Raw genomic sequence first — 27,518 nt, 5'->3', positions numbered from 1 at the left:
CAGCAATGTGTGACTCAAACAGTTTTCATAGTGAAAGTCTCTCAGTTATACAGCTTAAGGTCCCTCGACCATGAATATTTCCTCTGCATTTCTGTAGCACTTTTCTATTCTTAATGTATAGCTTCAATACTTCAGCACACTTTAATCCCTCTATCTGCTGCACATCCACAGCCAACATCATCAAACCAGTTAGTCTAACAAGCATTTTTGTTTAGACTGTCAGAGGAAGCCCACAGGCAAGTTTCACACATACAGTCGGCACATGGAACACGATCCACAGCAAGGGAATTTTTAGAAAACCTGAATAACTTATAGAGCTAGTCAACTCTAAGTGTAGACTAAAGGTAGATGAGGTCAAAGGTTAAAAGACAGAGAGAAAAGCAGTGAAATAAATGTCCTCACAAGCATAGTGTTAATAAAAAATACATCTGGCTGTTTTTTTCTTGGTTTTGTGAAGAAGGGGACTGCCCCACAGATGTTCTCTGGCTTTTAGGAGAGAAAGGAAGAGAGCGAGTGATGTCACACATATAGTATGTGAATCCCCCCCATCCCCCACCTCTTCCCTCTTCCCTCACCCTTTATCCCTCCTCCTCCTCCCACTTGTATTTTTTCTCTCACACATTTTTCTGGGGGCTCAGTTTCTCCCCTCTCCCCTCATGAGATGACCAGAAGTTCAGTCCCACTTGTGAACTGGGAGATACTGCTCCTCCCTCTTCCTCTGTGTCCCCCCCGCCATTCTGGTTCTCCCTCCATCCCCAGTAATCCCAGGGACACTCAGTGGTCAAGCTGCAAACCTTTCTCTTCCTTCTTCTCTGTGGAGCAACAGTGAAACTCTCAGTGCAGACTGATGAAGCCTTTTGCTGCAGCCACTCTTCCTGCCACTGCCATCCTCCTGCTGCCCTCAACCAATGGGAGCCCTGAAGTGGGGCGGGGGGGGCACTCAGTGTGTAAGGAAAAAAAAGGTTGAGATGCTGTAACCCAAATTTGAGGGCATTTGGGATGTCATCTTCACCTGCAGATTTTGGGGAGAGGTAAGCTTGCAGATGATTTTGTAGAGAATTTATTTATTGTTACTAAGAAGGAAACTTTAAAGTAAATATTGTAAACGGACACTTTGAAAAGGAAATCCAAAGATGTTGAGTGGGTTTCTTTATCTTAACAACAAATGCATTTCTTATGTTTTTTTCCCCTTTTATTAGTTTTGAGATGACCGATTGTTTCATGAGTCAAGTAAAGATAACATTTCTATAAAGCACGATGGAAATCGTGTGCTGCTTTTATCTGTTTTATACGATTGCAGAACCTTTAAGTTTTGGACTCATTACAGGACAAAACTTGTGCACAATAATGAAAAGTACACATTTTTGCAGCCATAGATTCAGCTTGTGTTGTGTAAATGCTGTTGTGTGTGCATGTGTGTGTGTGTGTGTGTGCAAGTCTGCAGTGACAGTGTGTGTGTCAGTGTGGAGAGTGAAACCACATGTTGAATGGGAGGGCGAGCAGGGCCGTGTGAAGATTTGGATCTGAAGGGGGGGGGATGCAGCGTGCACTAATGTGCTGTTTGTGTGTGTGTGTGTGTGTGTGTGTGTGTGTGGGCGCGCGCCCACTTTCTAGGGGGACAGACAGGATGAGGCGTGAGATGGAGGTGTTTATGTGTGCATGTGTTTGTGTGGGTGTTGCAGAAGGTCAGATTTTTCCAGTGATGGGACACCGCTGCTTTCCAGCTCCCATCTGAGAGATTTTATTCTGACATCCGGTGTGTGTGTGTGTGTGTGTGTGTGTGTGTGTGTGTGTGTGTGTATGTGTGAGAGACCACCTCCCTCCCCTCCTCGTTCATTGCTTCATCGATGTGTGACTACGTTCAGCAGACAGAGGCTTTCACCAGCTCCTAAATGCTTTTTTTTTAATTGAATTGAATTTTTTACGAAAAAGAACGACATTCAAAAGTATATCCACAGCCAAAGTGAGCTAATATTTAAAAAATGTGAATCTGCTTCAGAATTTAATGGCTTTTTCCTTTGACGATGCCACGCCTCTCCACCAAGTTTCATGAAATTCAGCTTTGCAGCTGTTGTGCAAAATTGTTAAGCCCTGGCAGAGAAAGAAGCCTTTTTTTCAATCTCTGGTTGAATGCTGAATCTCACATCTTTAGTTTGTAGTACAGCATTTTTTCTGCACATTTTCCAGTAGTGTTTTAGAGTGCAAGTTGATTTTTAGTATAGTTAGCATTATAGATTCTTCACTATATTCATTCATACAAGGTTTTTACAAATGTGGGCACAGTTTTTCTTAGTTTTTTCTTAGTTAACAATTTAAAACAAGTTACTTCACTCATCTATTGTTTTCAGCTTCTTTCAAGTTCAATTTGATGTTTAACCATATTAAAGGATCTGTCTTGCCAGGGATGTGGGTGTGACACCAACCTCGCTAATCCACTCAGAGATGCATTGATCACTCTGCCTGCTGCTGTTTAGGGCCTGTGAAGCAGAGGGATTGGCTAAATTGGTAGTAAATCATGTTAAAAGACCCTCTTTGTGCCTCAGTGTTTTATAAATATGCTCACTGTTAATTTTGCATGAAAATGTAATTTAAAGAAAACCATTTTTGTGGAGTGAAAGTAAGACAGCGAAGCTCTCGTCTCCAGTCTGTCCTTTACATGTTTCCAAAAGGCGTAAGTCATCAGGCTTATCTCAGAAGAGGATTGAGATACATGTAATCTTAGAGCTAATAATCTCTGGACATTCCAGACTGGCTTTGTTTACACTGCGACTCTCCAACAGTTTTACAAACAGCTCACAGAAATGCAGAACCGAGCCAGGACAGCTTGTTTCAGTTTATCTCAGCTCTGCTTCAGTGGTTGTGCCAAGATACCATCAACTTTCTACATAACCATAAATCAGTGCCACAACAATCAGGGTTAGTGCAAACAAAAACAACAAAAATCTCTGTTTTCTGTTGAGGGTCAGTGATGATAACTGAGGATCGCCCTGGCCCCTCCCCTCTCACAGGCCTACAGCAGCCTGATTGAACTGTATGATGCAATCCAGCATGGACGAGTTTGTAGTGTAAAGCTGCAAGGTTAAAGGTCAGGTGCGAAAGTCTTTAGCTTTATATTTTTCTTTCTATTTTATTAGAATGGAGCTTGTCAGTCAATATTTGGTATGAGCACCTTTATTTTTCAGCCTGAACTCTCTTAGACAAGCTTACTTGGAAGAAAGGTTTTAACAGGAAGAAACCACCAGGACCGACATTCTTCCTGAAATGGTTTAAGCACAAGGAATGGACTGATAATGACTGAAGTTTAAATCATGAATCATTAGTGAGGTGATGCTGTTTTCTTGACAGCAGCTGTGTTTGTTCAGATTAAGGTTCAGTCTGCTGCGGCGACTACAACAGTAATGTTTCTTGTTGCACTCACGGGCTGTAATAAGCCATGAGCTACATGTGGATAACACATGGTCTGATGGGTACAGGTGTGAGGTAGCTTCAGTAGGTTCCCATAATGTTATAAAAATGGTAGTTAATTGAACTCAGGTTGAATAATGAAGTTGAGAAAATACTGAAGTTTAAGTTATAAAGTTTTTTTTATAGATTTAGGAGTCTGCTCATCATTTAACGTGGAAGACTTGTCAGCTCCCACTGACATCATTGTAATATAAATGCATAGGGGCAAAAGCTGCAGTGTTTTCATTGGTATGAAAGAACCCTCCATGCTTTGATTTAACATGCATTAACACACAGCAAGTTTCCATCATGAATATTTTCCTCAAATTACAAAACGCGGGAAGTCTCTGGAGAATTTTCACTCTGAAATAATGCATGCTGGGAAGTCTTCTAATGTGCGAGTTGCATTTTAAGGAGCTGACTGAACTTTCAGTTACAAATTCATTCAACTCTCAAATTAAATGCTGTTTAAGTTTGAAGTTACATAATTATTGAAATTTTACTCCACACTGTTTTACAGTTTTGAATTTTCATTTTTTTCATGTGGGAGCAGACTCTTCATTAGCTTGACCTTTGACCTTTTGTGCATGTTTGCCGGCATGTTGCAGGAATTCAAGAATGTGGACGGGGAGGAGTACCATGCAGACATGTCCACCTTGGCCTCGCCGGCCTCCCAGGGCAGTCCTGACGTCTACATCCTGCCGCTCACTGAGGTGTCCCTGCCAGTCGCCAAGCAACCAGCTCGATCAGGTGAGTTCAGCTCAGTTTAGCTGAGCCAGGGCTGGAGCCAATCAGCTGGACCAAAATTTGCCTGCAATTCACCTAATGCAGGGGTATAAAACATAAGACCCGGGGGCCAGAATCGGCCTGGCAAAGACTCAGTCCGGCCGACTGGATGGGATTGGAAAATTGGAAAATATTTCAGAGTTTCTTTGGTCAAAGTGGGCTGTAAATGACCTACGATGTAAAAACAGGCTGATATATTTAAACTACAGCGTGTTTAGTGCTCGATAACGGGAGGTAAATTAAGCTAAATAGTTAAAATAACTTCTGTGGATTAAAAAAAGAACAATTTTTATCTTTATTTTACTTTTAGGAAATCCAGCGTTGATTCCATTTCTGAACTGAAATAAAACATGTTCATGTTTGTTTGCATGCTGATTACTCAGCTGTGTTTTTTGTTTACAACATACTCGTGCTATGGCCCTCGTTTCCAAGCAATAACTCCAACAATCATTAAGAAGCACAGTTCAGAACAGAAGCCTCTGTTTGTGCATCAGGAGCAGCTGGCTGTTGTGGATGAAGGTGACTGCAATCAGGACGCTGCTACAACTAATTCCTCTGCTGCTGCTTACTTCATGCCTTAAATCAAAATGGTGGATGTGGCTTGTGGTGCCATGACATTACTAATACAAAGAGGAACTTCTTTTCCTACAAATGCCCCTGTGGAGATCGAAGCTCCAGCAACACTTGCACTTTAAAGAACAGTTTTGTTACTTGACCTTTTGGATTTTTTACTTGTTTCCAGGGGGTGTAACGAGGACTTCCCAGTCTACGAGTTTTTAAGGTTAACACTGTATGTTAACTATAACTATATGTATTATTTTTCCTTTGTTTTCTATGTTTGAATCCAGTTTACAGTTGTCACATTTTATCTGTGGTACGTATTTCAGAGTGAACTATCTGTACAAATAAAGGTTAATTTTTTTTAGCAAAATGAAAATTCAGCAGTTTATCGTCACTGTCATGTAAAATTTTTTCTTAATATACACTTTTTAAGTGTATTTTTATTTTTCACTTATATCTTTACTTTTCAGTGTCCACCATAGTGGATGTTTGAGGAAAAACTTGAAACGTCATCTCAAATTTACAGCGTTCCAGTTTGAGTACCAAACATACAGAGATCTGACACTAGTCACACCCCTTAGATCACATGACCATATGCCCTGTTGGTGCTACATTAGAGGATAAATATACTAAATGTAGGCAGTTGGGTGTTTTAAAAATGCCCACAGAGTTGAGTGGATATGATTGGCTATTTAAAATTTTTCCTATAAAGACTTTATTTTCTCCTCACACGTGTTCTATTTAAAGTGCTGACTGAACCAAAACACGTTTGATCAGGTAATAAAACCGGTCCTTATACTGCAAGTGTTGCTGGAGCTTCGACCTCTTTCGAACCATGCTCTTCTCCCTGCACATTAGTGCTCATTTCTATTCTCAAGCGCCCCCCCTCACTTTCAACCCATCTCATGATATTGAATAAAATATATTGAATATTGCTGGGAAAAAAGAATTTGTTTACCCATGAATGTTATATTTGGGCTCCATATGACCCCATTTATTCTGGGCTCTTTTTTTATACCACCAGCTATAAAAAACAAAAAATATATATATCTAAAAAACACAAAAACATAAGTCTCCGTGGGGTGGGGTTCTTCAGTTTTTAGAAATTCCTTTCAGTTCTTCCAGTAAACAAACAGTAACATCATATTTTCCAAGGAAGCACAAGTACTCCAAACACAGGCACGGGCAGGAACTTTGAATTAAACTGGAGCATTTTCAAAGAGGCTGAAGAGTGAAGTCAGTGCAGAAGGGCTTTACTTGGATGCTCTTTCTAGTGGCCAGTAAGGAGGCAGTTGGAGAATAGGTGTGACTGTGTAGAAGTCAATAAGAAAACAACCCAGCTAAACACCTTCCTGATGAGTTCATGGTTTCAGTTACTAGATTTACACCATTTTAAATTATGGTCCCCATTACTGTCAAAAAGGACAATAAAGCAGGCCATGATTTAGGGTGGGCTTACTGTTAGTTCAGTCAGATGCACGATGATGGCGGCCAAAAAGGCTTCAAAATGGGAGCCAGCAAACCAGCGAGTGACAGCAGGGAGACAGTCTAACTATCATGTATACTCCCTATGGTTAAAAAAGCATACAGAGACCTGTAAAGGTGTAAAAAAGATGAAGAGGTTAAACAGGGTCCTCCCATTTTCCTCCCATTTTCACAGAGTAAATCTCAGAAATCCACTGATCAACTTTAAAGTGATTTGTGCTTTTTCTCTGCGTTTGGAAGGCATGATGTGAAATGAACCAGGGTTTAAAGAATATCCAATCCTAATCTCACTCGTGACAATTTTTAATCATTTATGTGTCCAGTCATTTACAAACTGATGCAAACCTTTCAGGGGTTTAGTAAAAGTGCCAGAACTTGACACATTCGAGTGCATATCAGGGGTGTGAGAGTAACATAAGATGGAGGAGACTAGTGTGTCTGGCATTCGTCAGCGTTTGTCCCTGGAGTGAGCACCACCCTTACGCTGGCCTCGGTCAGCTGGATCTCCACCTATCCCACAATCCCTCACTGCAGGTCCCTACAGAATGAACTCTGTGCTCTTTAGCTTTCACACTCTCCCACAAACATCTGCCTGTTGCATAATAATGTCCAGGCGGCCAGCCTACACTGCTGTTTGTTGGTATGTGAGGCATGCAAGAGCACAAAACCCCAGTGAGAATTCTCCCCTCTCACTCTGATGCTTTCTTTCTCCTTTTTGCTCGTATGTGACAATGGTCCTTGTTGTGTGTTAATGGGCTGATGCTGCCTGATAAACTTATGGCACTGGAGTGTGGTGAGACTTTGTGGATCGAGCCCACGCAAACGCGGGTCTGCAACAAAGCACAAATACACAGAAATGTAAATGTTTGCTCGGTTTCACGTCTGAATGTAGTCGAATAAAAAAATAAAGCCCTGAAGGGTAATTTTATTTTAATAAGGAAGAATTCTAGCTTTTATTCTTTATGATGCCTACACAATATACCTTTATTGATAGATGGATGCAACCTGGGTCTGAAAAGTCAGGCCAATTTTTACTTACAGAAAAAAATAGATGGACATAGCAGCATAGTGTCATCTGTGGTTTTGTTCCACTTCACTGCCTCCGCTCAGCTACACAAAGTGGTCACACACCTAAACTTAGGCCTTACTGGTATGCCAGGGGATAGGTTCTGAAAGCTGTTTACCCACAACATGGATGATATGGGGGAGGAAAGGGTCCGCAGACAAAACAGTGTTTTACTACCAGGCTGTAAACCTGCTTTTTAATGCTGTAATGCGTTTTATCCCAGGAGTCCGTGGAGAGTGACTCAAACAGCCACTGAAGGAGCTGCAGTTTTTGGCACTTCTTTGTTGGCAGACTTTTTCAGCCCCCAGAGGTTATCGCTTGGACTGTATAGAAACCTGCGGGAAAAGAACTTCAGCAAACACTTTCCTCATGAGTTTTTATGTTAATCACTCATTTCAAGGCTTTCTGAGTTCAACAAGATGTGCTTTTTGTAAACTGTGGTCCCCGTTAGCTGTGTGATTGACAAGTTGTTATGGTCTGATCATGCAGTGTCGCTCTTTTGTCAGGTAGATCCTGGTCACATCTGGTTTCAAAGACGTTCCTGATCACAGTTTCCAACATCTTTTATATACAGTCTGTGATCTAGACAGGCAGATTTGGTTTCAAAAGCAAAACTTTTCTCTTACTTATTTCCTATGATTTTGGAAACTGATCTTTTAAAACAGGCGTTTTTTCTTCTGTAAATAATAGGAGCCATATGGTTTGTATTGTAGTGGCAGTCAGGGATTCATTACTGCACCTTGAGGACTGCCTCACCCAGTGACATCATTTGGGGGATTTTTTTTAAGGAGAAATGAAGTAAAGAAAATGATCCGTCTCGCTCCATTTCATGTTTCTCACATTTCTCATAATTTTAGTTTTCTGTTATTTGCTGCCATTTCAGCAAGAACAGATCTCATTTTACTCTAACGTCTCTACTTCAACTTCAAACGTATCGGTATATCTTCCTACAAATGCAGTTTAGAAGGCTTTTTGATGAGGATAAAATATTAAAACTACAAAAGAAAGAAAGAAAGAAAGAAAGAAAGAAAGAAAGAAAGAAAGAAAGAAAGAGAGCAGAAGAACGCTTAATTACAAAAACAAAGAAAAAGCATGAAAAAACTACACAGGAAGAGCAATGATTGCCACAAAATGACTGAGGAAGTGAATGAAGGGGCTCCAAGAATGAAAGCTCCTGACGTTACTTTCAACACCGTGCTGGTGTGAGTCTCACATTTCTAATGTCTGATGGTTCCTGAGGGCTGAAGCAGCTAGGAGGATTTCAGCCAATATTCCCATCTCTTCTGTCATTCTGCAGCACTGTGGGGCTGTGGTTGGACTGTGTGGATAAGTGGAGTTCCTAATGAGACACCAGTATTGCGCGAGCTTGGCTCAGACCAGAGCACAGTTTCAAGGACCCGCCCTGATGCAGCTGTTGTGCACTGCAGGCTGCACTGTAACGACTAATGGAGCTCACACCCACTCATATTACACATGAGAACAACTACACACACACACAAAAACACAATGAGGAATTGAAGCAAAAAAAATGGGACATGTTCTACTCATTTCCCGCTTCTTTTATCGCTGGCCTCGGCGTAGTTACATGATTCACAGCTCAAAATGATCCTTATTTATCTCATACTTATAGAACAGTCCCGCTGTTCTGTCATCTGTAGTTTAGCCACACAAAAAGGATGGTTAAACATCATAATTGGCTTTAAATGATTATCCAAGGACAGCACTACAGCTCAGCACCTGCAGAGAGTGAACCATGATGCACTGGACTGTTAGGGGATAATGGGAATTCCATTTGGCCGTGATTGATTTTGCCAACGTGCATCTCGCTAAAGGCTTCCCGGCTGCTGGGGTTTTTGAGCCTGATGTATTCTTATCAACACGCTCAGCATCTTAGAAAGGCCGGTCAGTGCTGTCAAATGAAATTAACTTATAAATAGGATCTCAGAACTTAGCTCGGTAATGTGGAGGTTTTTTCATTTCAAGCACTCAGTGAGCATATTTTTCTGTTCTTATTCTGAGCAATTGTGTTTGGTCACAGGACCAAAAACAATCAAGCTTACATTGACATGCATAGTGCTACCTTTGTGAGAGTTTTGGATCAATTGACTGATTAAAATGTCATGAAATTTGCAACTTTTAGGCTTAGGGTTAAGATTAGAATTAGGTTAGGGTTAGAAACGTAGTCGTGATGGTTAAATTAAGGGCTGAAAGGCCTGGGAATCAATGAATTCATAAAGAATGCATGGATGCATGAACAGAGAGATCTCAAAGTATTAGTAAAATAATACAAAGACAACCAAACATATGCTGCTACAGCTTCTTTTGCATTGTTATGAGTGAGTACACATTTACATGTTAAGGAAAAATAATTCTATTATTTCACATCCATCCTCATACAGTATACTCATATATATATATACAGATACCCCACTATACCTTATAAATGTCATTGCAGCGTGCACACAAACCAAACGTGGTGGCAGAGACAATGTGAAAGTTAACAAATGCTTAATATAGTCTTTAAGAGTTTCTTTTCGCTCATTGTTCTGTCAGAATTATGAATATTTGTGGTAAAAATGAGGGTGTAGGTGGAACTCATTGCATGCCACAGTTATCACCAAAGCTCAGTTCATTCTTATGTCATGGAGCTCACAGATAATGGCTCCAGTGTTGCTGACTGGTCCTAACTGGTGTAATGCTGCCTTAAGCAAAAAGACAATAGTAGCTATTCTGTTATGGCCCAGCAAGAGTGTAAGTGGGTGTAAGGAATGACCAGTCAGGGGAAGGGGACAGGGGTGCCCAATATGGCCTCCACACAGTGACTGGACTGTGTTGCAGTCTGGAGGGGGGAAGATAGCACCACAAAGATCTGTCTGTCTGCCTCTACGCCCAGAATCCAAGTTCCATCGTGGGAGACACAGAGTGAAAGAAAGAGATAGATGGTGAGGGGAGAGAGGAGGGGATGCTACACTCAGTCTGTTTCATTCGGTGGAGCCGGGACAGGACGGGCCGGTCGGGCATGTTCAGCAAGCAGGAAGGACGCGGGTCATCGGGGGATGCTGAGAGCGATGCACGGGCGAGCTGGAGGACCGCCACACAGATCGGTGACAGAGACGGCTCGGTAGAGAATAACACTTAGGTGCTTTGACTGGGCAACAATGGGCAGCATCCACTGGCATGTGCGGATGTTTAGCTTTAGAGGCGGTAAACAGCCATCGACTGTACAGAGGATGGATCCTTCAGTGGCTACTTAACAACCTGGATCTGGTGCGTTGCGTCATATCATTTCTTCATGTTGTACATTTAGTCTTTTGGTATATGTTTCAGGTTTAAGCACATCCTCTCTTCATTTGGGGAGGTTTATGGAAACATATAGTCCAATCATTATAATACAAAGTAGTAAAACCAGGAAATCTTTTATTATTAAAGAATAATCCATTTCATCTGTATTATGATGAAAAAGGCAGAGAGAATAAAAAGGATAAAGAAATGTGATCGTGATAAGATAAAAGATCTTTTTTTGTTCTTTGGGAAATTGTCCCAGCCTCAGAGGAGCTCTCGCACAGAAGTTTTAGAGAGGTTAATAAACTTATGATGAACTAATAAAACAATAAAATGCATTAAAGTGGGGTAAACTATTAAAAAAAGAAAAAACAGGAACCCCAGCAAATGCAGATGTTTTTTTTGACCTTGCAGATGTTAAGAAATGTTTAAATTAAGAACATTTTTTCAGTGTTTCCAGGTGTAAGACATCTTTCAGAAGCCTTTAAATACTACTTTAATTAAATATTAATATTTTTAAGTTGAAAACCTTTTTAAAAAGGCATTCAAGTGTAAGACGTGCACTCTTCTGCTGACTATTTATAATTGTTTAATGAGCACTTAAACTTTTTTCAGCGTTTGGTTTCCCTCCATTTTCATATAGTCGATAAGCACTCCTTATGTCCGAGCCCCGTTTGAGTAGTGAAATCCATCAGAGCCATCATGATTTTGTTGTGTGATAATGGAACATTAAATGTTTACATTGCATTACATTCTAATGATAATGTACTTCTGATCCAATATATGGTATGTACTGTCCAATGATTTGTGTTTAGTGGATTTTACTTCACTTGACCCATTCATTTCTGACTGACAAATACATATAACATTAAGATTATTAGTTTTAGTATGTTTAGTGTGTTAAAATTATGTAAACTGCACACATGGAATATGCACGTGCAGTTGAAATGGGGGAGACTGGGACCATTTTTGACCATTGAAACTTTAATCTGTGTACAAAGGATTCGTGCCACTTACAGGTGGAGTCATTTTACATATCAGTCACAATCTCGTTTTTTTTAAATAAAGAAATTAAATGTTACCACTGACACCAACTCTCCACAAGGACAGCTGCAATTCATTACTTGTAATTAATTTTTTCTCAACGAGCGCAGTTTGAATAGTTTAAATCATTGACGATAACACAAAGAAATTTGTAGAAAATGGACGAAAACATGCAAAATGTTTAGTGCTGTGACTGACCATGACTTCAATTCAAAGGCTGTTGACTGACACTCACTAAACTCTGTTACATCTTTTTTCTCCGTCTCCTTCAGTCCAACTCCTGAAGTCGACAGATCTCAGCCGCCACAGTCTTCTCTACCTGAAAGAGATTGGGAATGGCTGGTTTGGGAAGGTAAGCCCACTTCAGAAACCTCAATCTTCATAAAAACCTGCTGGTAATTTCAAACCTGTCGCTCCCTGCCAGGTAGATGAAACGCAGCATCATGGCTGTTAGTCTTTGCTGTGATCCCGGCTCGTGCTCGGAGCGGGAGTCGGTTAAAAATGTCCGACACGCTGCGTTACCTGAAATGTCTGCGTGTGTAATGCCAGCCCGATCCTCTCGCCTTTGATGTCGGCTTGTTCCCAAAGTGATAGACTTAGCCCTTGAGAACAAATTTTACGCTGCTAAATTTTCAAAGTAATAGCCCTCCTTGCAGCCTAAACCTTCTGGTGTGTTAACGTGTTTTTACAACCAGATAACATGTTGTTGTCATTCTCTCTCGTTTTCCCCCTTCTGCTTCTTTGTCTGCTTCTCCTCCTTTTCTTATTCGTACTGTTCACTCATGAATATTCATCCACCCTCCTCATCCTTGTGCACCATCACTGGGTACGTCCATCTGTTTGTGCGTATTATCTGCACTGCTGAACTCCTGCATGACTGCTTCATCTCGTTTTGTCTGTCTTTGTGTAATGCTACTTCCATTTCATGTTTAATGTGTTTGCTTATGTGAACGTGGCCATCTGTCTGTGTGCCTTCCCCTGTATGCATTTGTCTCTACTTGTTTCAGGTTCTTCTGGGGGAGGTGAACGCAGGCCTGAACACCACCCAAGTGGTGGTGAAGGAACTCAAAGCCAGTGCCAGCGTGCAGGACCAGATGCACTTCCTGGAAGAAGCACAGCCTTACCGGTACACCTTTACCTCCTTCACATGTGTTTGTCTGTAGTTTATTCTTACATGGACAATGTAAGCAGTGCATGTAAAATCTACAGTCTAAAAGTACTGATTGAAAGGGCAGAAGTAGTGCTTACATATGTCCAGCCTACATTTTAATAAAGTCTCCTTAATTGAAGATGGATCAGGTAAACCTGAGCACTGAGCATTTCTCATGTCTCTGTCCTGAAGTTTAGTCCATTTTTGTTTGTGGTTTCTCACTGCTCCTCGTTTCTCTCAATTTTTTTTCTTGTCACCCTTCCAGGTGTTTGAGGCAGACGATAAGCTTATAAAATACTGACAGGCCAGCTCCCCAGGATCTATGAAACAACTGGCTTTTACTTGCTTTTCCGTAACTTTTATGTATAGCATCATGTTTTTGTTTTCCAATCACAATCAGTCAAATATTTTAGTTAAAACTGAGAATGCATGTCTTTAAATATACTTAATAAATACTGTAATATATAATTATTCATCCTAATAATTAATCCTTTATTTATCCCTGCAGAGGGATTCAGGCATTATCTGGACAAGTTAGACTGTGTACTTCATTAGGAATACATATGCAGTGTAAAGCCAATATAATAACTCTATCATAAACTCTTCTTTTACAAATCTTATACTTTTTCCATTTTTGTTGGGGAAAAAAAATCAGACGGAGGTCACGGTGTTTATATTCTAAAGTGTTGTTGTTATTTTGCCCCTTCGTTGTTAACATAGGTTAAAATCTTCTCACCGGCAATAACAGTAACACATGCAAGCTTGTAAAAGTGTAATTATGACAGACCTCTCAGTGGATTGCATTAAAGTTGTTAAAGGTTATTAAAGTGATCGGTGCATAGAGACTATAATATCAACCACACTGGACAACCACACTGAGACTATAATGTCTCAGTGTGGTTGTCCAGTGTGGTTGTTGTTGTCGTTGTTTTATTTTTCTATTGTGCTCTGTTATTAACTTCCTAAATGTCACTATGGATATGTTATATACAGTATACATATATTTTCTTGAATACTCAGCCATATCTCAATACCAAAAGTATTTATACCCATGTAATATTAAAACTAATAAAAATAAACTCGTGTTTAAAGGTGATAAATAATATGTGCATGCTGAGATCCTGTTCTCTTCCTGCCTTCTGCTCTCCAGCGCCCTCCAGCATCCTGCTCTGCTGCAGTGTCTGGCCCAGTGCACTGAGATCACTCCCTACCTGCTGGTGCTGGAGTTTTGTCCTCTGGTGAGTATCCAAAGCCACCAGACAGGTGCGCAGAGACACTCTTCAAGTCATTGTATGAAAAAACATACAATACCAAATCTCAATTGGAGATTTTACTTTTTTAATCTAGTGGATCTCTGACAACCCCAGTTTAATTTAAAGGGTTTAATATTTTAATAAAATCACTGTGCTTAACATTAGTTTATTAATGTCCTTGACAACTTTTTTGACTGTTGACTTTAATCCAAATTCTGTAGTACTTCAACTGATTGAAAGCATTTTAGTAATTTGTCATTGTAGAATGTTATATTATCTGCCTAATAAAATCATTCTTGGCAGCTGCTGTAAGTATTTGGCAGACAAGCTTAAAGTGAGTCAGTTTACACTTGTGCCACTCCAACCACTTCCCAGAATCCATCACTGTGATTGGTTTAGTAGATTACACACAGATATTTATAGTAAATAATAGTAAAACCAACAGCCTCCTGCCACTTTTTATCTTTTATTTTTATTCCCACTGTAAGTGCAGGTGGGTAGTTCCTCTTATAAGATGAGGTCGAGTGTGGAAATGTTAGCAAAAGCTAAACTGGAAAAATAATGTTTAGATCTAACTTAGAGGAAACTTTGCAATGATTAGCATCAAACTTGTTATTTATTGTGAAGACTCCAAACAGTCTAAAGCTTTAAGACAAAGTAGAATGAAGACTGCCAAGAAGATGATATTTAGTCCAAAAGAGGAGCTTAATTCACTCAGATGGCCGGATTTCTCAGCTCATCCCTAAAATCTCTAATTATCCATTTCCATAAAGAAAAGTGAAGACAACAAATTTTCTAGTTCATCTGGTGTTCTTCCGTGCAATGTTCCGGTTTCTGACACCAATCAAGGTTTACAGACTGGACAAAGACGACGTAGTAAAATAGTAAGACTGCCCTCCAGTGGTCATACAGATGTTTTATAGCTCTCTTATGTGTGTAGGGGGATGTGAAGGGTTACCTCAGAAGCTGCAGAACCTCTGAAACCATGACCCCAGAGCCCCTGATTCTTCAAAGGATGGCCTGTGACATTGCCTCGGGCCTCCTGCACCTGCACAAACACAACTTCACGCACAGGTAAAGAGTCATTTTAGACTTAAACCTGAGAAATCAGACTGCTGTCACTGATGCTGTTCAGTCAAGCAGGCAGTCTCTGTTTACCCTATTGCCATTTCCCTTGTCCATAAATGACACAATTATTTTATTCATTCATCATTTTAAAGTCCACTTCTTGCTGAAGCTGTTAGTTTTGTGTATGCCTCAGTTCTGCCGCAGCCCTGGCCCTGACTCACCTTCAGTCTGCTCTTAACCAGAGACTTTCAAAATGCAGACTAAAAGCTGTGACTCTCGTAAATATTTTAAAACGGTCAGACTGCTATGACTTTTTTTCCAAATCGTCAACGTATTGTGTTAGAAAGACATCAGCTAGGACTAACTCTCGTGCATATTTCTAAAACTAATTTTTACCAGAAGATGGTCAAAGTTATTAAGAACACATTTGTATTTGCCCTGGTGGCCTGGAAAAGAGAACTTCTTTAGGAAATGCAGAACTTAAAAGAGCAATCGCACATGTTCAAAAACATTTCTATCCATTGGTAAAATGTTGTCAAATTTTTTTGGAAGTTTGCAGAGAATATTTGCAAAAAGTGACCCGACTACCACTCTTTTGGTGTCCAACAGATACTCAGGTTTTTGGCCTGATAACGGTCATTAATTTAAGAGTCTCCATCTGACTCATCTGGTTTCTTGGACAGTAGAATTAAAGGACGTCTTTAAATGTAGCCATAAGGTTATCGTCTCTGTGATCTTGCTACAGCAGTGAGCCTGTATATCATAACTTACTGTTCTTCAATACTAATAACAGATTTCACAGTCATCACTGATCAGTGAAAACACTGGACGGCTTTACTAACAGACAAGATGCAGCCATCTAATGCTGTTTATTTGTAGAGTATTATTGCTAAAGCCTCCAAACTACCTCACAGTGCCCATTCATTTAAATCTGTAAACGTTCAGCGAATGCTTAACCTAACCTTGATCTGCTTTCAGTTGAATGAATCATAAACTCTTCTCAAACATGTCCTTCAAACTTCTTGAGTCACTGTGCAGCTTTATTAACCATTTTTCATATTTTTGTGTGCGTGTGTTATTTTTCTGTCTGCTGTGCTTCTGTGAATGTTTCATTATTAAAGCTCTATTCAGAAAGATTTTTTTTTATCTCAATGAGATTTTTCTCCTAAATATTACAGATTTAGATCTGAAGGCTCAGCCACTATCTCACTCTGAATTTCAGATTAGCCTTTTGCCTCTCGGTTGCTTCCTGAAACAATATCCTGGTGCTGCCTGAGTGCTCCTTAAAGACTCCAGCATCAGTGATTTTGTTGCAGGCGGTGATCCCTCCTCTCCAGGACTCCAGTTTTTGTATTTTTTTCCCAATAATTTATTGTTATTTTATCTAGTTTTCATTTCACTTTATACTCAGAAGAAGAAAAAGTTGTATTCCTACTACAGTACACCAGGTACACCAGGTTTTATCATCAAAACATACTTAAAGTATTCAAGTCAGGATTATTTTACTGACTTTATATCGTGGTGGATAAGTTTACCTATAATATTATAGATTCATATTTCAAATGCAAAATAAGAAGTATATGAAGGTTTAAATGACATAAACAATACAAGTAGTTACTCTTGTCCTATTGGGCACTGACAGCAATACATTTCCTGTATATTTTATTTCATTTTAGTAAAATTTACTTAATTTATTTTGTTTATTTTTAGCCTACTGTGAAAACACAGGGCTAAATGCTGTTGTTTGCAGGACTTCTAAGTGTTATTTCGCTTTGATAAAAATGTTCTAGTCTTGTTTTTTATGTTTATTAATATTTGAAAGACATAACAGCTGTTTACCCCCCTCTCCAGTGACCTGGCTTTAAGGAACTGCTTGTTGACGGCTGATGTCTCAGTGAAGATCGGAGATTATGGTCTGGCCCACACAAAGTACAAGGTACACACACTGAAATATAGAAACACAACAAGTGTGTTAAATGTGAAAAAGATCAGCAAATGAAAAACGGATCCTGTTGCTCTTTGTAAAGTTTGAAAATATATTCTGTATTCAACAGTAGCAGGCAACAAAAAAGCAAGCTTGTTATATAAATAGTGAGTTTCCAAATGGTTGTGAGTCTGCATTAATCACAGTCGAGCCAAGTGAATTTCTGCAGGGTTATGAGAACGTTCTTTTCACTTTTTAGCATTATATCAGAAAAGGCAAAATTGTCCAGCAGGTCATTTAGTTTGAATTTGTTTTTCATCATATTTCTGCGACTTAACAATTTACCTGACCCTCCTTTCAGGACGATTACTATGTGACATCAGATCAGATGTACGTGCCCCTGCGCTGGATCGCTCCAGAGCTGGTGGACGAGGTGCATGGAAACCTGCTGGTGGCAGACCAGACCCAACACAGCAACATCTGGTATCTGATCAATGCACATAGACACATCTTTTGTATTTTGTGAGGACGCTCGCTGACATCAAGTATGCTGTAGCCCTTAAACATCATTTTAAATACTGTACCAAGTTATCTAAAACAATCCTTACGTTAGCTCCAAACTTAGTGAGGATGTCACCAACATGTCGTCACTCCAAGAAGTTTAAAACAAAATGATTATATTGTAAAACTTTCTCTTTCTTGAACGACTGCATGCGTTCTGTTGAATAAGATTTAAATTATGAAATGTAGCCAAATATATATTATGATAATATTATTTTAATTCTTTTGTCTCTATTACTTTCTGAACAGTTTGTAAGACATGCAAAATCACCAGCCCTAACTCCATGGATATAAGTTATAAACAATGACACACACAAGAGTTTTCCCGTAATCAAACTGTGCTTGACTCCTTTTAATGAAAAACAATATCATAATGAAGATGTAAGATCTTTTAGAGGCAAGGTCTCTGGATTTAATACACTAACAAACGCTTATATAGTTGTAAGTTTTTTTACAGTAGATAAAAGGATGGACGTTACTGGAGGATTATAAGAAATGTATACATGAAATGTACATGAAGTTACTAATAAGATACATTTCATCTTATCCTGTGTCTCAGGTCTCTTGGTGTGACTATATGGGAACTGTTCGAGCTGGGAAACCAGCCCTACAGACACTATTCTGACAGACAAGTGCTGACCTACGCTGTTAGGGAGCAGCAGCTGCGACTGCCCAAACCACTGCTCAAAGTACCCCTAGCTGAACGCTGGTGAGTCACACATAAATGCAGCAAAACACAACACTTAAAGCAACACAATTAAATCCCTTCCAGGATGAGGTTTAATGAGCTTCCTATTGTTAGTCTTTTGCTATTGCACTATTCTTGGACTCTGTTACTGTAGCCTTGTATGATTCACAGTTCACAATGAACATCGCAGTAATATCTTTTTACTTCCATACTGAGCTTTGGTGCAGCTCCATGCCTCAGTTATGGCACATGTATATATTTATTTTTTGGTTTGGATTATAATATAAATAATGCTGCATATTAGGTTTTGCAATATTATTTTCTGATTTTACGTATTTGAGTTTATTACTTCATTATCACCCACCTTACTTTATGATTTAATGTACAGGATTAATTGTGGCATTTAGTGTGGTAATTTTGGTTGCTACTGAGTGTTTACAGTGAGGCTGTTATTAGACAGTACAAGTCAAGGAACAGCAAAGTAAAACACTGAGTGTACATCAACACTGTTGGTGTTAAAATGAACTGTAGCTCGCCGAACGCCCACAGCCCACAGAGACTGGAGAACACAACCACAACCAGAAACCAATATCATACCAGCCAGAAAAAAACTGATGAAATAGAGTTTAGAGAAGTCAATATTTGAAACTTTGCCCATTTTTGATGTGAGCATGCATCATTGTTAGAGAATAATAGGTCCTCTCAGTATTAGCTACAATATTACGAACAGGAAACCAAGTCTAAAAATCAAAGGTCAATTTCTGAGTGCATTGAGCTGATTACTTTTTACTTTTTGTTTCTTTCATTTCATTTTAATTAAGCTTTTTTTCTTTGTTTGTGCCTTGTGTTTTGGGTCCACAGGTATGAGGTGATGCAGTTCTGCTGGCTGCAGCCTGATCAGAGGCCAACTGCAGAGGAAGTTCACTTGCTGCTCAGCTACCTATGTGCCAAGGGGGCCAGCGAGGCCGAAGAGGACTTTGAGAGACGCTGGAACTCCCTGCGTCCCAATACTGGATTCAACAGTCAGCGTGGTGCCTCAGCGATGTCACGAGACCACCCCTCATCAACCACCTCATCTTTCCCGCTCTTAGAACCATTTTCTACTGGTGATGGCTACCACTCAGAGTCTGGAGATGACATACTAACAGTCACTGAAACCAGCCACGGCCTGAACTTTGAGTACAAGTGGGAGCAAGCCAGGGCAGACCAGTCATACAGAGCCCCAGACACTTCTAGTACCTTAGGTCAGGTAAACCATCATTGTCAGGAAGCATTTTACCCACCTGGAGGCATTGTGGGAGGCTGTCCCATGGAAAGCCTGAGCCATGGAGTTTCTCCTTCCTACTATCAACCAAAACATCTACACGCTCCAGGTGTACTTCCTGTCCTCAGTGCCCATAGCCCCTCAGTAAACAGTGAATACTACATTCGCATTGAGGAACCAGTAGACTGTAACATTGATCCAGACTACACCATGGTCTCATACAGCCCAGACTACCAGGGCAGCAGTGGGAGCTTCCTGACTGGGAGTGCAGACTCGGGTGAGTGCATGGCCTGCCCATCACAGGCTAAAACTATGGGTCCTTATTGGTCAGCTGACATCCATAAATCTGACATGTATGACTCCAATGACTCAAGTCCTGCCATCTCCCTGACAATGGAACCCCTTTTAGGTCAAGTGTCAGATAACAGCCCCCTACGACCCTGGGAGTCTAGTCACTATGTGTCCTATAAAGATCGAGATGGGGGCTATTATTTTGACCACTCACCACCTTTGGGAATAGATCACTATCTGCTCGGAGGTGAGCTCTCCAGAGAGCATCATCAGGAAAGCTGGGGCTCAAGAAGCCTGCGTCAGGCTTTAGGGGAGTTGGAGAACCCACTAGGGATATCCCATTCTATAAACAGTCCACCTCAGCAGGCTTACAGAGACACATACCTGGACACAAGTCAGACGTCCATTATAGGAAAGAATGTCACTGGAGGTTATTATGACATGATGGGTTCCCTGAGGAAGACTATGCCCAGCCACACAAGACACAACAGTAACTCTGTCAGTATAAACATGGAGACTCAGGGGGCTCTCTTTATAGGACACAGAGACAGTGACTCAGAAGAGGAAGATGAGGACATATTTGTTGAGAGACACACTTGCAATACTTGGCCTTCGAAGCACCGCCACAGCAGTGCCGGTCACCAGAGACGGGCAAGCCATAGTTGCCGACAGGACACCTATGCCGATTTCCATTATACAATGCCAAGTACAGACATCGAGGACTCCTGGCCAGAAGGACACAGCCTGGCCTTCCACTCTCTACCCAAACCCATCGATTATCTTGAGCCACACCAGGTCAAAGATAATAGTGCCTGCCTTAGTTTGAGTAAACATCATGCTATGGTGCCCTCGGAAAACTGCAATGCCTACATTTACATGTGCCATGAAGGTGAGACTCAGGTGCCAACATCGGGAGAGTGCTGCCACTCGCACTTTGTTGACCCACTCACTGGCTTGCTTGTTCGAAACACAAGCTTTTGTCAGCTCTACAGTCACACTAACTACAGAGATAAAGTCATTGACATGCCAAGCAATGAAGAGATGATCAATCTATCACCAGCTCCAGGAGGTCCCATCGTGGCCAAATCTGTGGACTGTGGAGAACAGTATGTCGATCTTACAACTGATGATGTCCAATCTAAAGAGAAGAGGGAGGACGTTATTAAGGAAATCACACAGAAACTGCCAGAGCCTAGAAAAGAAGAGGTGACTCTAACAATGACAAAAGCCACTCAAGCCACTCCACCTCCTGATGATAACACACATGTGATGGTGGCGGTGACAGATCCACAGTCAGAGATGAGTCACACCAGTGACAGTGGCGTCGACCGTGAAGATTCCAATGTAAGCCTTGCTGACATACTCGACTGCAGTGACGATGACGAAGAGGAAGACATCACAGACGATATAACTGATGTTACTTCAGGCATCTTCGCTGATGAGTCCAGTGAGCTGAACGCTTCTCCCGCCTTCAAGTTGCTACAAAAGCAGGTAGGAACACCTGATTCCATGGATTCCATGGATCTGCCGTCTGCAGCTGGGTCTTGTGAAGGCTCCAGCCCTGCGTCATCCCGCCCTTCCAGCTCACCTAAAGCTATGGACAGCGGCTATGACACGGAGAATAATGAGAGCCCCGAGTTTGTTCCCAAAGAACCTCATGAACCTCGTGAACAACCTTTAGGAAAACCTGCTCTTGATGCCAGCCTGGAGGAGGAAGAAGTCCTGGAGGAAGAGGGAATTGAAGCTAAAGTGGTGCCCGCAGAGGGTGAGTCATCGATGGGCGAAGATTTGGCACTAGAAGCATCACAGGCTGATGACCAAATTCTGTTACCCTTGAGCGATAAGACGCCATACAGAGACTCTGCCTACTTTTCAGACTATGAGAATGAAAAGCAGACTCGGCATGAGGGAGAGGAACTCCAAATGGGGAAAACAGATGAGCAAAACATTGAAAAAGAACCAAACATGCTAGAAAAGAAAGCTGCAAAAAGGAAAAATGATGGAGAGGAAGAACTAAAGGGTGTTGTAGTGAACAAGGACATAAAACTTGAAACGAAACAAACAGTAACAGACACAACAGAATTCTCTCATTCACCAGAGATTGAGGAGTACTTGACAGAGGACTGTTGCGAAGATGAGACTTTAGGACTTCCTCCAGAGCCTTCTGATACTGAGGGAGGACTGGATGAATGGCCATCACAGGAAGAGAGCTCATCCTTGGGAGACTGGGCAGCTGAGGTGGTGGGGGCCATGGAAGAAGCTCTTGGTGCCCTGAATGGAGATTGTGCCACCAACATAAATTTAGATAAGGAGGAAGCAGATGACATAAAAGACTCTGCTCAAACTTCAGAAACTTCAGAGGAGGCAGCAGCCGAGATGGTTCAGAACAGGCCATCAGGCATATCCAGTGAAATGCCACACACCTTACCCAAAGATGAGGTAGCTTTGCAACACACCTCAAACACCAGACGATTTTCCTCTTCCTCTCCTCCACCTCCATCCACCCCACCGCCTCCGCTCCCTGCAACAGAGGGCAGAGCATCTCCGGCCGACGGGGAGGAGGCCGACGAGGAGGACGGCGATACCGATGACAGCGACGAGTCGGACGAGGAGCTGCAAAGCTACAGTATGCAGGAACAGAGTGGAGGGGAAGAGAGTGAGGAAGAGTGCCACCCAGTGCCTATTGTGGTGAGCGACAACAGCGAGGCCCATAAACTGCGAAGCCTGCTCAAGATGCCAGCATTGCTCACTGAGGAGAACCTGGAGGAGGAGCTCGAACACAAGAAGAAAACAGTGTCTTTTTTTGACGATGTTACCGTGTATCTGTTCGACCAGGTGAGTGTCAAAGAGGGAAGATCCAAATTTGAGGAGTTTTAGCCTTAATATTGGCTCTATTAATGGCACATCAATAATGTTTATTCTGGTCCACTCACTGACTCTTTTAATATCACAACTGCTAGGAAAGCCCAACTAAAGAGCTCGCCGAACATGGCTTTCCTTTAGGAGCAGAAGGTTCTCAAACCAAACCCCAAGAAAGGGTTAATGCCTCAGATGACTCTTCAGACGGGAACATTTCGGAGGAGAGTATGTATTATTCTTTTACTTTCAAATGTGCAAATGTGAATATGATTACACACAATTTATTAGCACACTGAAGACTTCCTCATGTTAAGATATCAAACCATTAATTCCTTCCCTTTGCTGTTTTCTCTCAGGTGCGGGTTTTGAGTGGGAAGATGACTTCCCCCTACTCCCTCTGCCAACATCCTCAGCCGCATCTGAATCCCCTCCACCCCGTTCCATCACCACAACCCCAGACACTAAACCAGCCGTGCAGTATTCCCGCTTTACCGTCTCTCCCTCCAGCGTGTCCCGGTTCTCCATCACTCACATCTCAGACTCTGATATGGAATCTGCAGGAGGTAGGTCACTTCTGCAAACTCATGAGAAACTCACATTTTTAACAGTGGATATACATATCTAATTTTGCCTCTGTAAACTATCACAGTGAATTTTAAATCAAGCAATCATCGTGTGGTTGAAGTCCAGACTTTCAGCTTTATTTCAGTAGGTTTTATGAAAACGTTGCAGTAAACGTGTTGATGTGAAGGTTTTACAGTGTGTATTTTTTCTTCCCAGAAGTGTCAGATGGAAACTGGCTAGTAGCTACATCTTATGAGATCACAGTTTTTGTGCATTATCGCTGACAAATAAAGAATAAAACTAAAATGCTTCTTTCTGCTGTGTTAGACTTAAACCCAGTCTGGGAACCTGGCCCATTAAAGATGCAATTGTTGGCTGCAGCATATTGCCAAAAGCTGAACTGCCATAATAATGAGAAAATACACTCTTGCCAAATGTCTTTGATATGTGCCAATGTTTTGGGGATAAAGATGCCCAGTGGCCTGTAAAAATGGGTGGTATACATTAATCCTTTCTGCCTCATTGTGTCTTCTGCAGGAAGCAGTGAAGATGGAGACAAAGAATAAGAAGCTGTGGATATTTACTGCCTCTTTGTGACAACAACTCGGCCTGCTAGCATGACTACTGATTTCATTTTTAACGTCAGGTTTTAGAAACACAAGACAGTGCCTCTTACCGCCTGTGGACACTTTCGAAAGGTCCGTCTCACCACCATGTAGGACTGGCCTAAGCTGTTTAGAATACTGAAAAGAGAATTGTTAATATATAATATTTCAAGAATATTAATATATACGGTATGTATGGTGAGTTTAAGAAACCAGGGGAAACTTGTATGTTGAGTCTACATATTTTTTTGGATTAAAGAAACAACGTGGAAGGACAGACCTTTGAAAAGCATTACATTTGCCACTTCTTTCACTTTCTAATTCGTCATGGGGCGCATTCATAAGAGTGTGGAGCCACCTGGACTTTTAAGAAAGAGGACTGTTAAACTGTTGCTGAGTAAAAGACACAATGTCAACTTTCTGACTTTTCAACAAAGGATCAGCACTTTGAACAAGACTGTGCAGCTCCGCAGACTTTATACTTTTTAGGAAATGGTTTTACCTGTATTAATAATGAATATCAAAAAGAATCTTTAAAGTATCACAAGTAATATAATGTCAGTATTTGGGATCATTCAGAGACGTGCTCGTGTGAACGATGGAAGCGTAGGAGATCCTAATGGGTGTCTGCTTACAGGATGTTTTCTTTTTTTTGAGGAAACAGCTGAGCAACCTTGACAACCTAATAATTATTTGTGACTTTTTTCATTGTCACATCAGGACCGCGACTGTACTGTTTTACACAAACATCATTCTATTTACCAAACTGGGTGCCAGCACCACAATCGCAGCCAACTCCTCTTTACTGTAAGCATCAGACACAACATTGTGACTATAATGGGAAGAAGTATCGGGGTAATTTCAGACTGAATTCTTATGAAAGTTTCTTATAATATAGCAATGCATGGTTTCACATTTACAAGAATTTACGGCTAAGAAACAAAAGGAAAGTGTTTTTATTTTTAAGGCAGGTACACAGGTCATTAAAACTGACATCGACTGAACCTAACAGTGATGTAAGCCAGTAGGGTGGGCAATATAATGTAATATTTTATCATGATGTGCGTGTACTGGATCTTCAGCTCAAAAATATAGACAAAATGTCTGTTTTGGTTAACCAGCAGATGCCTGACAAATCAAGGCACTTCATCACATTGATGCAAAGATACTGTTAATCCAACATTGCTAGAGAGCAGTAATACTCACTAACATGCGAGAAGATGTAGTGCAGCCTACGGAGGTACTGAAGGCATATATCCCTTTTCCACTGACACAGTGTTGGTTCACAGTATTAATAAAAGTAATTGTTTAGTAACAGAAAACTGCTGGGCCTGCTGGTGTTAGTGGTCATGGGAGGGGAATGTACCAAAAACCACAGTTCTTATCATGGCCACTTGAGGCTGGCTCCAACAGGAGTCAGTTCCCATAAACTCCCATGTATAAAAAATTCAGCTTTACAACCTTAATAAGCATGTGTCCAGCTTGGTACAAAAATGGTTTAGGCCTACAAAGATAGATTTTGGTATTGTTGCATTTTATTTTTTGCTTTTATTAACTCAAGGTCACTGCATGACCTTCACCCTGCATTGGAATGATTTACAACTGAGCGTAAAACAGCTGGGATGAGTGTCAGCACCTCTAAGTGTGAGGTTATGGTTCATTCTCTGTTCATCAGGAGGTGGAGGATGAGATGGATTCGTTAAACATCAGCAGCGATGTGGGTGTTGTACTGGGCTGTTGTGGTGAAGAGAGAAGTTTTTTATTCTATGTTCCAACCCTCATCCCTGGTCATGATATCAAGGTAATGACCGGAAGATTAAGGTAGGGAATACAAGTGGACGTTTCCTCTGCAGGGTATCTTTGTTCAGCTTTAAAGATGTGGTTGAGGTAATTCGGATATCCGGTTAGGGGATCACCTGGGAACTTCTTTCAAGCACACTCAACTGATAGGTGACACCAGGGTAGACCCAGAATCCAATGGAGAGATCTCACCTGACCTGGGAAGGTCTCAGGATTTACCAGTCCAAACTGAAAGTGATGCTGTGGAGAAGGACATCTTGAATACCTTTGCTTGCTGCCATCATTACAAAACCTTAAATAAGTGGACATGGATGGATGGATGGAGGGACGGAGGGATGGATAAATATCTCCATCTCAATACAGGAGTTTAGGGGCGTAGCTGCTTTTCATACCTTCACCCTCCAAATAAATATCTGTCTCCAAAGAAAGGCATGGTAGAGTGAAAAACCACAATGACTCAAATCTGTCACAAAGGTTCTCAAAAGACTCCAAGGCAGAACTGCCAGGAATGCCAGCACCACATTGGTGGAAAAGCAGTAACAGATACCGTGGTAGAAACATTTTTTCATTGGTGTACCATCATATTGCCCATCCCTACACGCTAACATCTCAAATTACCCAACAACATTTAAATACAGTTTTTGTCTGCACTGAGGCTTGTCTGAACAAATGTGATTTTTGTGTTTGTAAATCAGCACATTATAGATCCAGTATTTCTCTGTTTCTGCCCATTTACCTATCATGTTATGTTTGGAACAACTTGTTTGGAGCAGATTTCTACAATAATTCTAGGATCAGAAGTTGAACTGTTGGACTTTTTCAGACTAAAAGGAAAAGACTGTTCAAAAAATTATCACACTCAAAAACGAATCCCTTTGAGCCTCATTGTTGTTAAGTGAGACTCTAATTTATAATAAGCCTAACTGGTCTGATCAGCTTGTTGAAAGGCCACAGAGGGCTGATGTCATGATGATAAAACAATGCTGTCATGCTTTGCTCTGTTTGTAAAACTGTGAGAAAGAGAAAGATTGATGGGTTGGTGTGTTTGCTGGATGGAAAAGTTGGATTCCACCTTTGAAAGATGCCCGGTGATCAACATGTAGTGTCTTAAATGTTTGTTTGCCTTCCAAGGCTTTAATATTCTGTAACAGTTTAGCATAGAAACATCTAGATGGCTGTCCGTAATATTTTTGTATCTCAACAAAAATACTTTTTAGAGTATTGCTGTACTGTATCTGTGAGGGAGGGAAGGTTTAAAAAATCTCTTATGTTTATTGTTGCCAAAGAGATGCTGTGTTTTTGGTCCAGAGGGGGTGAAGGGGGGGAAGTACAGTTTGTATGTTTTCACCCCATTGTGAGGACAGACAGGAAGCTCACTGGCCTTGAACCGAAGGCGCAAACGTGCGGGAGAAGCTTTGGTTGAGATACTGTCATAATGTTTGCCCCCACAATGACCTGGTCACATCATTACTTTCTGTACCTTCTATCAATTACAAATAAAATCTGGTTTACACATGTTAAAATATATTGGCCATTTTTTACGTGTTTTTAAATAAATTAATTTATTGACACATGTAGACTCTAAAATCTTACAGAGTTGTTAAAGCGTTCAGATGTAAAATTTAAGGAGTCCTTAGAATCATTTTGGACAACCAACAAATACTGAAGAACTCTGATATTAAATATAAGTTTTTAAAACTCCATTTTTAAAATCCATGTAGAAAACAAAACATCTCTCATCTTCATTGTCTATGTTAAAAGGTGCAATGGGAACCATTTTTGCACTCAAAACCTATTAAGCCACCAAATTCAAGTCACATGGT

The 27,518-nt window shown here is 40.9% G+C and overlaps 1 protein-coding gene across 7 annotated transcripts in view; it reads left to right on the top strand.

Moving 5' to 3' along the window:
• The window catches only part of aatkb (apoptosis-associated tyrosine kinase b), a 68,924-nt gene extending 41,706 nt beyond the window's left edge, over positions 1 to 27,218 (top strand). For 4 of the 7 annotated variants that reach the window (XM_025909747.1, XM_005453650.3, XM_025909748.1 and 1 more), the window contains exons 3-14: positions 4,053 to 4,194; positions 11,941 to 12,020; positions 12,676 to 12,794; positions 13,969 to 14,056; positions 15,012 to 15,145; positions 16,991 to 17,075; positions 17,425 to 17,546; positions 18,184 to 18,333; positions 19,174 to 22,702; positions 22,828 to 22,951; positions 23,083 to 23,289; positions 23,828 to 27,218. In XM_025909747.1, coding sequence (XP_025765532.1) covers positions 4,053 to 4,194; positions 11,941 to 12,020; positions 12,676 to 12,794; positions 13,969 to 14,056; positions 15,012 to 15,145; positions 16,991 to 17,075; positions 17,425 to 17,546; positions 18,184 to 18,333; positions 19,174 to 22,702; positions 22,828 to 22,951; positions 23,083 to 23,289; positions 23,828 to 23,856 — 4,809 coding nt within the window. In that variant the 3' untranslated portion in view covers positions 23,857 to 27,218. The other 3 variants (XM_013273400.3, XM_025909749.1, XM_019362351.2) reach the window with 3 other exon arrangements.
• Positions 27,219 to 27,518: the final 300 nt, after the last annotated feature.

The sequence above is a fragment of the Oreochromis niloticus genome, linkage group LG8, assembly GCF_001858045.2.
Source record: "Oreochromis niloticus isolate F11D_XX linkage group LG8, O_niloticus_UMD_NMBU, whole genome shotgun sequence".
Classification (NCBI taxonomy): domain Eukaryota; kingdom Metazoa; phylum Chordata; class Actinopteri; order Cichliformes; family Cichlidae; genus Oreochromis; species Oreochromis niloticus.
The sequence above is the reverse complement of the archived record's forward strand: the minus strand, read 5'-3'. Positions and strand labels throughout refer to the sequence as shown.